Genomic DNA, 11,937 nt, shown 5'->3' on the forward strand with positions numbered 1-11,937 from the left:
CTTACATGACAACTTTTTTTTTTTTCGTTTGGTCAGACCCTTCCCTCATGTCCGCTGGCGAGATTCAATTGCGCAATATGCAGCACTCTGTTGCCGTTCATAGTCCCGCAGGTATTGTTTTGTGTGTTAGATTTTTTGTTTTTTTTTTGAGGGGGGAGAATCACGATGGCAAGATCGAGTCGTTCATGCTCGAACCCAAAACTCACACTTCAACTTCTGTGGCATGTAGCGGACTTCCTGGCATCGAGGTCATTTAGGGGCCTGGAGCAACAGCTGGGTGAAACTCAAGTGGTTGCTGCAGTCGAGGGCCGACGAGGGATTGCCAGCGGCTATACAGATGAACAACCTGCACGACATGACAGTTGATTTGTTTGTTTACTTTGTAATACACTACTATACTGACAAAATTGGCTGGAGTACAATGTTCCACGATGCAACAGCGAGTATTTACATGATCGAGTGAAATAGTCGACCATTCACGCGAGTGTGTCAATCAAACTGGGGCGTACTCATGACTGTCTTGAATCTTTCGACCTGCTGCGGAGAGAGAAGGTTTTTCATCGCAGTGACGAGCGCCTCAAAGTCAGCTTCAAAGATATCTTCTGGTTGTTGTTGTTGTTCTTGTGGCGGTGATGGTGATCGATCATTTTCTTGCTTGAGCGATTCCGACTGCATGCTCGCATTGGAATCCGCCGGAAGCGGGACCATAAAATACGTGCCCGGGGCAAACCGGTTGTACAGGTGTGAACGAATGGCGCGTACAACGTCATGATAGTTGTCTTCCTTTTTGATGCTTTCAAACCATGCGGCCATCGGGTGATACACTTGCTCGATTGTGGCGTGGTCCAAGGCACTTGACAGGCCGGGAGCAATCTGGGCTGAAGCCTCGAGTTCCAGGCTTTGAAAAAAGTGGCCGAGAACGTGCGGATAGGCTTGAAACAAGTTGGAGACTTCGAGAATCAGCGCCTCTTTGTTTATTCTGCAAGAGGATCGGATAGAATACGAGCAGAAGTGAGTCAAAGAAGAATTTGCTCTATCAATTGATAAAGCAAAGTGGCAACGGCGAAATCCCTCTTTCCTCGAAAACGATCTGCAAGCTCTCGCAAATAATACCAGACACGGCGAGGACTTACATTGCGCGCTTGTACTCGTCCATCAAGGCGAGGAACCGAAGGTAAATGTTGGACCGCGACGCAAAGTACACGCGTACAAACTCGACAAAGCGCTGCATGTTTTCCTCGGGTGCGGCTGCGATCCCCTGAGATTCAACGTGACCGCGCTGACTCTGTTGCAGGCTGTTCATCACGCTTTCTTAGTGAGCACCTTGAACATTGCATAGTTAACCATCTGCAACGACCCACCTGGGCTCAGGCACCGTGGTGTCCATTTTGGATTCTTCAGCAGAAGACTCTTCTGCTTCGGCGGTCGAAGAATGACTCTTATGCATGCTGCAGCTAGCTTGTCAGCTCATGTGTTGTACACAATGCTACATCTGAACGAAATGCCTTTCTCTTACCCAAACGATCCAGTCGTCGTGCCATTCACTTGATCATGAGACTCGAGCTGGCTTTGAATCCTTGTTTCGCGTGATGTGAGCATAACCATCGTTGAACTTCAGACGATACCGGCGAGCGGCACGTTTCATTCAGCTAGTTTGAGCAAAAAAACTTACGAAAGCTGACAATTTGCCTTGCAGGCTGCCTTCAAGGCCGTGACACCGGAATGAGAAATGGAATTGCCGTCCAGACTGTGGGTGTTCATTGGATATGATGAGATAAACGGCATGGAACTGCCCTTTCCCCGATCTCAAGTCACATACAGGAGCTGAATCAGCGTCGTGTTCACTTTGAGTGCTTCTGCAATCGCATGTGCTCCAACATCGCCAATTTGATTCATATGCAAGCTGCCCGTCTAACAGTGAGCGCTCTAAACGGCATTTGCTGGATTGACCACTCATATAGTACAGTCAAAGTGATCTGCCTTACTCGAGCTGAGCGAGCGTCTTGTTCTCTTTGAGTGCTTCAGCAATCGCCTGCGCTCCAGCATCGCCAATCTGATTGACCTGCAGACTGTCCGTTCCTCTCTCAGTGAGCATTCTTCATGCTCTTCTGGATCACCCACTCACAAGCAACAGTTCAAAGTGAGATGCCTTACAAGAGCATAGTCAGCGTCGTATTGACTTTGAGTGCCTCAGCAATTGCCAGTGCTTCGGCAATACCAATCTGATTCCCACTCAATCTGGCTTCATTTCGTCAACATGTGCACGATCACATTTCCAACAAATCCGGCATTTGCTTACACGACCGCCCCATTCCCGTTCTTGACGTGGTCATACAACCCGAGCTGCCTCGGAGTCATACTCTGTTGTAAAACGTCCTCCCTACAAGAGTTCAAATGTCACAGAGCACAACCGTTTAACTCTAAAATCCAGGCAAACGGCATGCTTCATCCTGTCAGTGGTTAATAAACAGAGTTCTTACAAATGTAGCCATCTTTTCTTGCAGACTGCCTTCAAGATCAGGACACCGGATAGAGAAAAGCGATTGCCGTCCAGACTGTGGGTTTTGAGGTGTCCATTGAATATTATGAGATAAACGGCTTGATGATGCCTTTTTCCCCGATCTCAAAGTCAACATACCCAATCATAGAAAGCGTGGTGTTCACGTTGAGCGCCTCAGCAATCGCTTGCGCACCAGCATCGCCAATCTGATTCCGGTTCAGACTGTCCATACCATCAGTGAGCCATGCTGAAATCTTCGCTCACGAGCGGCAGTCAGCGTGAGGGATGCCTTACTGGAGCTTCTTCAACGTCGTGTTCACTTTGAGTACTTCAGCAATCGCCCATGCACCATCATCGCCAATCCGATTTTCACTCAAACTGTTCATCTCTCCATCAATGAGCCACTAATACCCTCAGCTTGATCACCCCACGAGCAGGCGTAAATCAAAGTGAGATGCCTTACCTGAGCAGAGTCAGCGTCTTGTTCTCTTTGAGTGCCTCAGCAATCGCCTGCGCTCCGGCATCGCCAATCTGATTCCAGTCCAGACTGTTTATCCCCTCCATCAGTGAGCACTTTTCTGAATCACCCACTCACATGCACCAACAAGAGATGCCTTACTAGAGCGTAGTCAGCGTCTTGTTCACTGTGAGTGCCTCAGCAATCGCTTGCGCTCCAGCATCGCCAATCTGATTCCGGTCCAGACTGCCCATTCCATCAGTGAGCCATGCTGAAATCTTCACTCACTAGAGTCAGTCAACGTGAGGGATGCCTTACTAGAGCGCAGTCAGCGTCTTGTTCACTTTGAGTACTTCAGCAATCGCCTGCGCTCCGGCATCGCCCATCCGATTTTCAAAACTGTTCATCCCTCCATCAGTGAGCCACTCCGAATACCCTCTTGAAGGCACCCACTCAAATGCAGCGAAAGTCAGATGCCTTACTAGATCGTAGTCACTGTCTTGTTCTCTTTGAGTGTTTCAGCAATCGCCTGCGCTTCGGCATCGCCAATCCAGCTCGCACTGCCCATCCATTTCGTCAGTACACACGCACGATCACACTGTTCCAATATTTTGGGCGTTTGCTTACCTGAGCTCTCCACTCGTATTCTTGATTTTGTCGTGCAGCTTGCGCAGTCTCTCGGCCAACTGGCTATTGTCCACCAGCATGCTTTCAACGTCTCTGATGTGATTTTAAAAGTCAGTTCATTTGCTTTCCTGTTCCCTGCGTCATATCCTCAGTTCAAAGACAAACAACCCTCCCCCCGCCGGCATCCCAACCAGCATTCACTCTTCACACGCAAGAGACTGCAGCATCAAGCGAGAGGAGCAGCGGAGGGTTCAACGAGAAAGACAAGCGTCATTGTACCGCTCAAGGAACCGTTCTGACTGCTCAGAAAGTGAAAGACTTTGACATACAATAAAAGCAGACTGAACAGCTCGTTTTGCATTAAAAAAGCTCAATTGAAAAGGTTTGCATGGTTCATCCGATACAGCTAGTGGAACATAGCTGATCGAACACTTTCTGAGTCAGTTGAATGCTCCGAAATACAGTACAGTACCATCCATTTTACTGTATCACGCCTTCTTGAATTACTGTATGTCTCATCCAACAATCTGAATGACAAAACACTACTGTACGGGGTCTGAGCGATACCAGGGAGCCTTTATTGCCTCTATTGCTCTGTCAAGATGGAGGATTTTAGAGTTTCTTCGGCTAGCATTCGACTTCAGCAGCTCAAACCCCCAACCCCTCAGTTCACTTGTACTGCACAATACTGCATCGCTCGTAAAGCACCAACCTTTCCCCCCTAACCCTTCCCTCAAGTTCTCAGACAAGGCAGTCTTTCTTCTTTCAATCTGCGCTCTGCTTCCACAATGTTTGAAAAGTCTCTGAACGACCTGATCCGCGGCATCCGCAACAACAAGAACAATGAGGCCAAGTTTGTTGCAACTTGCCTTGCCGAGATCAAGGTCGAGCTCAAGCAGGACAACATTGCCGTCAAAGCCACAGCCGTCGCCAAGCTGAGCTATGTAAAGTCATTGAAAAGTCATATTATTTTTTTTATTTTTATGAGAACGCCATTTTCGCCTTTTTTTTTTGAGTCAGCACAACGAAATCAGCAAATCCCAGGCTACTATCAACCAACCACACACACGCTTCCCCCCCCCCCACTGTGTCGGTCTGGCAGTGACAGCGGGAATGCAGCTGGCGAGGGCCAAGCTAACTCATATGACTTTTTTTTTTTTTTTTTTTTTGATGTTTGATGCCGCGATGGTCTTTTGATGCTGAACGAGAGGGGTCAGGGGGTTGGCGGCGGTCACGTTGAGGTCTCAAACGAGCTAAAGTAAGAACAGAGGGGCCAGCGCATGTGCATGGGCGAGCTGCACAGCCATCGCATCAAACGAGCGGCACGAGAGAATGCCGTGGCAGTGAGTGGCGAGATCTCAAATTGCCGCTTCACTCTCAACGGCCCCTGCAGCTCGCCATGGCCCATGCACTGCGATTGCGAATTGCTGTCCTCTCGTTGTCGGGACACGTCAAACCACATTGCTCAACGCGATGGCAATCCAACGCGTCAACAACATCCAAACGAAACGTTTTTTTTTTTTTTTTTTTTTTTTTGGTGAAAGTTGCTGACCTGCGTCTCGCTCCTCTTCAGTCATTCTGATGTCCTCTGTACTGACCCCTTGCTTGCTTGGAATAATGCTCTGCTTGCATCGATCAAACAACAAAAAAACTTGACAGCTGCAAATGCTCGGCTTTGATGTCAGCTGGGCTGCATTCAACATTATCGAGGTCATGAGCTGCTCGCGTTTCACGCTCAAGCGCATTGGCTACTTGGCTGCATCACAAATCTTCCGTGAAACCACCGACGTCCTCATGCTGACCACCAACATGATCAAGAAGGTACATGTCTGCACTCCCACCCGACCTTTTTTTTTTTTTTTTTTTTCAAAAACATGTTTGTTTTGAACGATTATCTGCTCACCCCGCTCTCTCAATCACTCGCCACTGCGCGCCCCGTGCACAGGATCTTGCCAGCCAAAATCCCTTCGAATCAGGCATGGCGATGAACGGCCTCAGCAACTTCATCACCTTGGATCTCGCCCGCGATTTGGCAAACGACATTGTCTCCATGGTCAACTCATCTCGCCCGTACGTGCGCAAGAAGGCTGTTCTCGTCATGTACAAGGTGTTCTTGAAGTTCCCCGAGGCCCTGCGCCCGTCCTTCCCTCGGCTGAAGGAGAAGCTCGAAGATCCCGATCAGTCGGTGCAGTCGGCAGCAGTCAACGTTATTTGCGAGCTTGCCCGCAAAAACCCAAAGAACTATCTGCCGCTCGCGCCGCTCTTCTTCAAAATCCTGACAGAGTCCAGCAACAACTGGATGCTCATCAAGATTGTCAAGTTGCTCGGCTCGCTCACACCGCTCGAGCCACGCTTGGCCAAAAAGCTGGTTGAACCCCTCACCACCATCATCAACTCCACCCCTGCCATGTCGCTCTTGTACGAGTGCATTGCTACCGTCATCAGCGGCATGACCCAGCACGAGGCGATTGTCCAACTTTGCGTTGGCAAGCTGCGCCTGTTCGTCGAGGACAACGACCAGAATCTCAAGTACCTCGGCCTGCTCGCCCTCGGCTCCATCCTGAAGACGCATCCCAAGCCTGTTGCCCAGCACCGCGACCTGGTGCTCAAGTGTCTCGACGACAAGGATGAATCCATTCGCCTGCGCGCCCTTGATCTGCTTGTCGGCATGGCGACCCGCAAGACGCTTGTGGACGTTGTCAAGCGCCTGCTTTCACACATGGGCGCCATCGAGCTTGCTCCCTACCGTGACGAAGTCATCTCGCGTATTGTTCAGATGTGCAGCCAAAACAGCTACCAGCTCGTCACTGACTTTGAGTGGTACGTTTCGATTCTGGTCGAGCTGACTCGCGTGCAAGGCACTCGCCACGGTGCCTTGATTGCCAGCCAGCTGATGGACGTGGCCATTCGCGTGCGCGTCGTTCGACCCTTCGCTGTCAAGCACATGGCCGCACTGGTGACGGACTCGCACCTGATCACCGGTTCACACGAAAAGAACGGCGTTTGCGAAGTTCTGCATGCCGCTGCCTGGCTTTGCGGCGAGTACGCAGACCTGTTGCTCACCCCGCTCGAGACTGTCACCGCCATGACCCAACAGCGCGTTTCCACTCTCCCCGGCCACATTCTGTCCGTGTACATTCAGTCCTGCGTCAAGATCTACGCTGCTCTTGCCGGCCGAGCTGTCGGCTACGAGCGCCCCGTTGATCAAGGTGAGGAGGAAGAGGAGGAAGAAGACGACGACTCGGTCGCTCCCAAGCTGGAGCCGGAGGAAGCTTCCGTCCTCGTTCCCAAGCTCGGCCAGGTTCTGCTTGCTCGTCTCCCGCTGTTTGTCCAACATGGCGATTTGGAGGTGCAAGAGCGCAGCTGCTCCACCCTGGCGCTCGTGCGTCAGGTCAGCGCTCAGCTCTATCCTGGCGGCTCCAAGCCTGCCGCTGCTGCCAAGCCCAGCAATGGCGTTAATCTTCTCGGCGACCTCGACCAAGATGCCCCCGCCGAGGAGGAGGAGGAGGTCTCTGAGGACGAAGTTGAGTCAGAGATCAACAAGCCGATTGCCCTCGAGTTGGCGCGTCTGTTTGAGGGCGAATTCAACCCTGTCGCATCCAAGGCCCAACGCAAAGTCCCAGTTCCCGAAGGTCTGGACTTGAACGCTTGGATTAACACCCCGCCTGCACCGGTAGAGTCGGATGATGAGCACGATCAGGATGACTTTGCTCTTGTCAAGGACGCCGGCTCGCTTGTCGGTGGAGCTGGTGCCTTTGGCTCCAAGATCAAGGAGGAGCCGCTCGACCCCGAGGAATTGCAGCGAAGGCGTGATGCCCGCAAGGCCGCCGAGTCCATGAACGTGCACTACCTCAAGGACCGCAAGCGCTCGGACACGTCGCCGCTGACGGGCCCGAACGTGGACGACATTCCAGTCGCCAAGCTCGACTTTGGCCTCAAGCTTCAAATCGACGGCGACGACGGCAAGAAGGGCAAGAAGGGCAAGAAGGGCAAGAAGACTGCCGAAGAGGAGCAGGAGGAGGCCGCTGCCGCTGCCGCAGCTGCCCGCCGAAAGAAGATTGTTGTCAAGAAGAGCCAAGACGACGACGATGACGATGACGCCAGCCGGGATCGTCGCGACGCGACTTCCAAGGCCCTTGACGTCGATCTGACCGCCCCGCTCGAGACGCACGAAACACTGCCCATGCAGTCGCACCGCGTGGCCAATTCGTCCAAGATTGACAGCGATGACGGTTCCGACAAGCCTGCGAAGGGCAAGAAGAAGTCCAGCTCGTCCAAAAAGGCCAGCAAGGGCGACGCCTCGGAGGACGGCGAGAAGAAGAAAAAGAAGAAAAAGAAGGCGAGCGCCGATGCCGACGAATCGCCCAAGTCTTCCAAGTCCAAAAAGACCAAGAGCTCGTCCCTCGTTGATGTTGCTGCATCCGAGCCTGCTGCTGCTGCAGCAGCAGCAGCCTCTCCTCGACCAAAGCTCAAGCACGCTGATTCCGCTGCCTCTGCATCGCCCATGGTGACCTCGGTCAAGAGCATGGACGATCTCAACTTTTGGTTGACTGGAGATGCAAACGCTGCCGCACCCGGTTCGCCGGCCTCTTCGTCTACCGCTGCCGACGACAGTGGCAGCAAGAAGAAGAAGAAGAGCGTCTCAGCCGCTCCGGAGCCTGTCGCGGCGGCTACCCCCGAGAAGGCACGCAAGTCAAGCAAATCCGCAGCGTCGGCCGCGCCGCCTGCTGAAGAGGACGATGAGGACGGTGGCAAAAAGTCCAAGAAGAAGTCGTCCAAGTCGAAATCCTCTGCTTCCGCCGCCCCCGAGGCAGCCGACCTGCTCATGGGTGACCCGCAGACCACGTTTGGTGAGCGCAAGCAGCTCGCATCCGACGCCAATCTCGGTTTGTTTGCCTCGACAACCGTCAGTCTCCTGGACGGCAAGGGCGTTCATGTCTCCCTCACCTTGGACAACCGTTCGGGCTTTGACATGTCCCGTGTCGAGATTTCCGTCTTGGATTCCATCAACGCAAAGCTTGAGCGCCCGCCAGGCTCGTCTTCCGGCGACAGCATCAAGATTGACGCCACCCTTCCAACGGGAACGCTGTACATGTGCCCGACTCTTTCGTTCGTTGTTCAGGACATTAGCGTGGCCCAAAAGCTCAAGGGCTCCGTGACGTACCTCGTTGACACGGCGCAGGGCAAGACGAGCGACAAGTTGGACTTCCGCTTGGTTTTGCCAACCTCAGGCTTTGTGGTTGCCGCACCCTGCAAAAAGTCAGAGTTTGCTTCCATCTTGGCCGAGGGCGAGCTTTGTGCAGCGCACCAGCACAAGGCCGCTCTGAAAGAGGGCGTGTCCTTGGCCAACGCTGTCGACATTATTCGTGGCAAGCTGCACCTGTCCATCGTCGAGGCGCTGGATGTTGGCATTTCCCTCTACGGCCGAACCAACCAGCAACACCACGTGTGCGTGCTTGTCAAGCCGACCAGCAATGGCCAAGGCGTGTCGGTTGATGTCAAGACGTCCCAACCACAAGCTCTCGCCGCCTCGCTGATTGAAGAGTTGAAGGAGGTGTTGTAGAGCGGTTGACCTCTCATTCTCGGTGTGTGTGTGTGTTGATTTTTACGTGTGCATGCGCGAATTTCTGAGTTTGTAATTTTTTTCTTGTTGTGATTTAATAGCGTATGCTTTGCCCATTTCATGTTGACATTCTGGAGGAGTAGATGTGGCTTTGAACACGACGCATTCAATCAACTCGCCTGCAACATTTCAAAGCTCTTCTCGAAAAAATCTGCTGCCAAGTATGGGCGGAAGAAGAGATCGGAAGTGCAGGCAAAAAAGACCATGTTCAGGGTGGTGGCAGGCAAATCCGACTCCTTTGTGAGGGCGGCCGTAAACCGAGGGTACGTCCGTTCAATGTACGACTGTAGCACGCATGCGTTGCCGTGCAGGAAGAAGAAGAGGAAGTTTTCGCCAGTTGCAGCGCCAAGGGTACACCACATGATGAGTTCGTGGCTCAAACCCAGCAGCCCGAAAACAATGTTGACGGCGATAAGCGAGTACACGAGCCCTTCACTGGGCGCAGATACGGGTGTAGCTGCGTTGCTTGCCGCGGCATGGCCGCCTTTAGCTGCAGCAGGTGGCGTGTCTGTTGTGCTTTTGCTCGAAGCGCGCGCCGTAGCTTTGGTGTCGGAGCCTTTGAACACGAGCTCCCCGTCCGCGTTGACTTGAGCGCCGCCCGCAGCTGTCATGCGGTCGACCTGACGGACACGATTCCAGGCCTTGCCCGCGAGAAGTAGTCCCCGCATCAACGCCTGGTTGTAGATGACGCGTACGATCGTATTCCACCGCCGACCCCAAAAGTCTCGCGGCGAGGCTGAGGCAAACGGCGAGTTCCACAAGTCGACTAGCTTGACGCGCATGGTTAGTGCGAGCACCATAGCAACAAAGTCGAGCAGCGCCGACAGCAGAAGGTAGAGAATCACGGCGTACAGGCTGGACCGGAGCACCCAGCCCAGCACGTGAAAGTCAACCTCTTCTCGGATGAGGGTGCCGTCCGGACCCATCACAACCGTCGGACGCGACTGCTGCTGGCGGAGTTTGAGCCAGTGGCGCATCACGAACGCCAACAAGACCAGCTTGAACGCGCCGTGAGCCAAAGCAAGCGCGACTTGCGACATTGGAGGATGATTGGACTTGGAGGCAGCAATCACCGATGCTTGCTTTGCTTGAGTCGTTGCAGCATTGCTGACCTTGGTGGAGCTCGTCGGTTGCGCCGGCGTGGGAGCAGTGAGTGTTGTCAACAGCCATTGCAACGGACCAAGAGGCGGACTCGACGTGCGATGCCCATCGCCAACCAGATAAAACAGGATCTGGACATAAACACACACACACGCACGTGCAATGCAGGTCGTGGAAGAAAATGTCAGAGCAAGGACGAAACAAAATCTAAACGAAACAATGCGAAAAAACCAACAAAACAAACGCCATTCTCAGATTTTCTGGTTGTCGCCGGTGTTTTTGTTGGTTACCGTGGCAGCGAGCAGCATGTATGCACAGGAAACAAGCCACGCTATGAGTGGAGTGACATGGCTTTCTGGATTGTTGACAGACAGCACGACAGCGGCCTTGATCACCATGCCAATGGGCGGCAGGGCAATGACGAGTCGGAGCAGCGACCAGAGCGCGGCCTGTGTGAACGCAGCGCGCGTCGTGATGAGCGGCAGCCGCGGGAGGAGCGGGAAGAAGAAGAGCACAGTCATATCGCAGTACGCGAGGGCGAGGCTGCAGAGTCCCAGCGACTGCACATACGGCTCGTCCATTTCTGTACAAGGCCAAAAAAAAAAAAAAAAAAGACTGAGACAGGCAGGGTTGGATTTGGATAACGAAATAAGGACTTTCTCGTCTCTCATGGCGAGTTTGCAAAGATTGGCCGGATGATGTGCACTCGCTTGCCGCTAGAATTGAGGGACGAAACCCAACGGAAAACAAAATGGAAAGTAGCGCCCAAAACCAGCAGACGAGATTATAATTGAAACAACTAACAGAGCAGAGCATACATCCTGAAATGAACCAAACTCACAACAACGAAGAATAGAAAAAAACGAACATTGCCGCATGTTTGGAACACCTCCCCCTCCCACAAAATGGAGGGGGGCACAGAAAGAAATCAATGCAAGTGATTACTGACGGAACCAGAGCACCTCGCCGGTGGCGTCGACAAAGCGGCACACGTTGAAGCTGCGCCAGAGAGCAACAGCGATCGGAGTGTCGTCTCGTCGGTAGTACTCGCCAAGCAGGGGCTTGAGCGCGGCGGTGGCCTCCTCGGCATGGTAGTGAGGCATGTACGAGAAGACGTGGTGGGTGACGTGCGTGTCGCCAATGTGGTGGAAGACGTGGTTGAGCAGACCGAAATCGCGATCGACGGTGCACAGGGCGCCGCGGAGCCAGCTCCACTCGGTGCCGCGGAAGTGGGGCAGGGTCTCGTCGGTGTGCTGAAGGTAGGTGATGAGCACGAGCCAAAAGTTGACAATCAGCAGCGGCACGACATACTGGGCAAAGAGCCAGGCGAACGAGTACGTGTAGGCGAGGCTGCCGAGCCCGGCAAGCACGACGAGGAGCGCAGCATCCGAGAGAACGACCAGCCAGTACTCGTCCTTGCTGAACATGGGCGACCATGGCTCAAAGTGGTTGTTGCGACGCTCGTACTTGTGGCCGGTGACGTGGGTGGTGAGGTAGGCGGGCCAGCCGAACAGCAGCGTGATGGCGATTTCGATGCAGACGCGGAGGGGGCCGGGCGCGCCGAGCTGGCGAACGGGGTCGTTTTCGGGCAGCCACATAGGGAGCAAAGCCTCGTCGCGATCGGCATCG

At 53.5% G+C, this 11,937-nt stretch overlaps 5 protein-coding genes across 5 annotated transcripts in view; 2 read left to right on the forward strand and 3 right to left on the reverse strand.

Moving 5' to 3' along the window:
• The window catches only part of CAOG_00434 (diphthamide biosynthesis protein 2), a 3,238-nt gene extending 2,832 nt beyond the window's left edge, over nucleotides 1-406 (forward strand). The window contains exons 8-9 of the mRNA XM_004365248.2: nucleotides 37-111; nucleotides 230-406. Coding sequence (XP_004365305.1) covers nucleotides 37-111; nucleotides 230-366 — 212 coding nt within the window. The 3' untranslated portion in view covers nucleotides 367-406. The remainder of the gene's footprint in view (nucleotides 1-36; nucleotides 112-229) is intronic.
• Nucleotides 357-3,664, reverse strand: CAOG_08406 (hypothetical protein; the record flags this gene model as incomplete). The annotated part of the gene is made up of 17 exons (XM_011271675.1): nucleotides 357-979; nucleotides 1,134-1,295; nucleotides 1,362-1,448; nucleotides 1,517-1,576; nucleotides 1,673-1,747; nucleotides 1,820-1,903; nucleotides 1,986-2,069; nucleotides 2,155-2,238; nucleotides 2,300-2,380; nucleotides 2,481-2,555; nucleotides 2,639-2,722; nucleotides 2,795-2,878; nucleotides 2,964-3,047; nucleotides 3,120-3,203; nucleotides 3,276-3,356; nucleotides 3,440-3,517; nucleotides 3,585-3,664. The coding sequence occupies 17 exons, from the start codon at nucleotides 3,662-3,664 to the stop codon at nucleotides 490-492; spliced, it is 1,857 nt and encodes a 618-aa protein (XP_011269977.1). The 3' UTR covers nucleotides 357-489.
• Nucleotides 3,665-4,335: 671 nt separating this feature from the next.
• Nucleotides 4,336-9,263, forward strand: CAOG_00437 (mBLVR). The gene is made up of 3 exons (XM_004365251.2): nucleotides 4,336-4,528; nucleotides 5,244-5,405; nucleotides 5,530-9,263. Exons 1-3 carry the CDS (start codon nucleotides 4,373-4,375, stop codon nucleotides 9,145-9,147), a joined length of 3,936 nt encoding a protein of 1,311 aa, XP_004365308.2. The 5' UTR covers nucleotides 4,336-4,372; the 3' UTR covers nucleotides 9,148-9,263.
• Nucleotides 9,204-10,921, reverse strand: CAOG_00438 (hypothetical protein). Its single transcript, XM_004365252.2, has 2 exons — nucleotides 10,599-10,921; nucleotides 9,204-10,439 (listed from the first exon to the last, which is right to left on the reverse strand). Exons 1-2 carry the CDS (start codon nucleotides 10,887-10,889, stop codon nucleotides 9,318-9,320), a joined length of 1,413 nt encoding a protein of 470 aa, XP_004365309.1. The 5' UTR covers nucleotides 10,890-10,921; the 3' UTR covers nucleotides 9,204-9,317.
• Nucleotides 10,922-11,249: 328 nt separating this feature from the next.
• On the reverse strand, nucleotides 11,250-11,906 carry CAOG_00439 (stearoyl-CoA 9-desaturase; the record flags this gene model as incomplete). The annotated part of the gene is made up of 1 exon (XM_004365253.1): nucleotides 11,250-11,906. One exon carries the CDS (start codon nucleotides 11,904-11,906, stop codon nucleotides 11,250-11,252), a length of 657 nt encoding a protein of 218 aa, XP_004365310.1.
• Nucleotides 11,907-11,937: the final 31 nt, after the last annotated feature.

Source organism: Capsaspora owczarzaki, assembly GCF_000151315.2.
Source record: "Capsaspora owczarzaki ATCC 30864 unplaced genomic scaffold supercont2.1, whole genome shotgun sequence".
NCBI classification, from domain to species: domain Eukaryota; class Filasterea; order Ministeriida; family Capsasporidae; genus Capsaspora; species Capsaspora owczarzaki.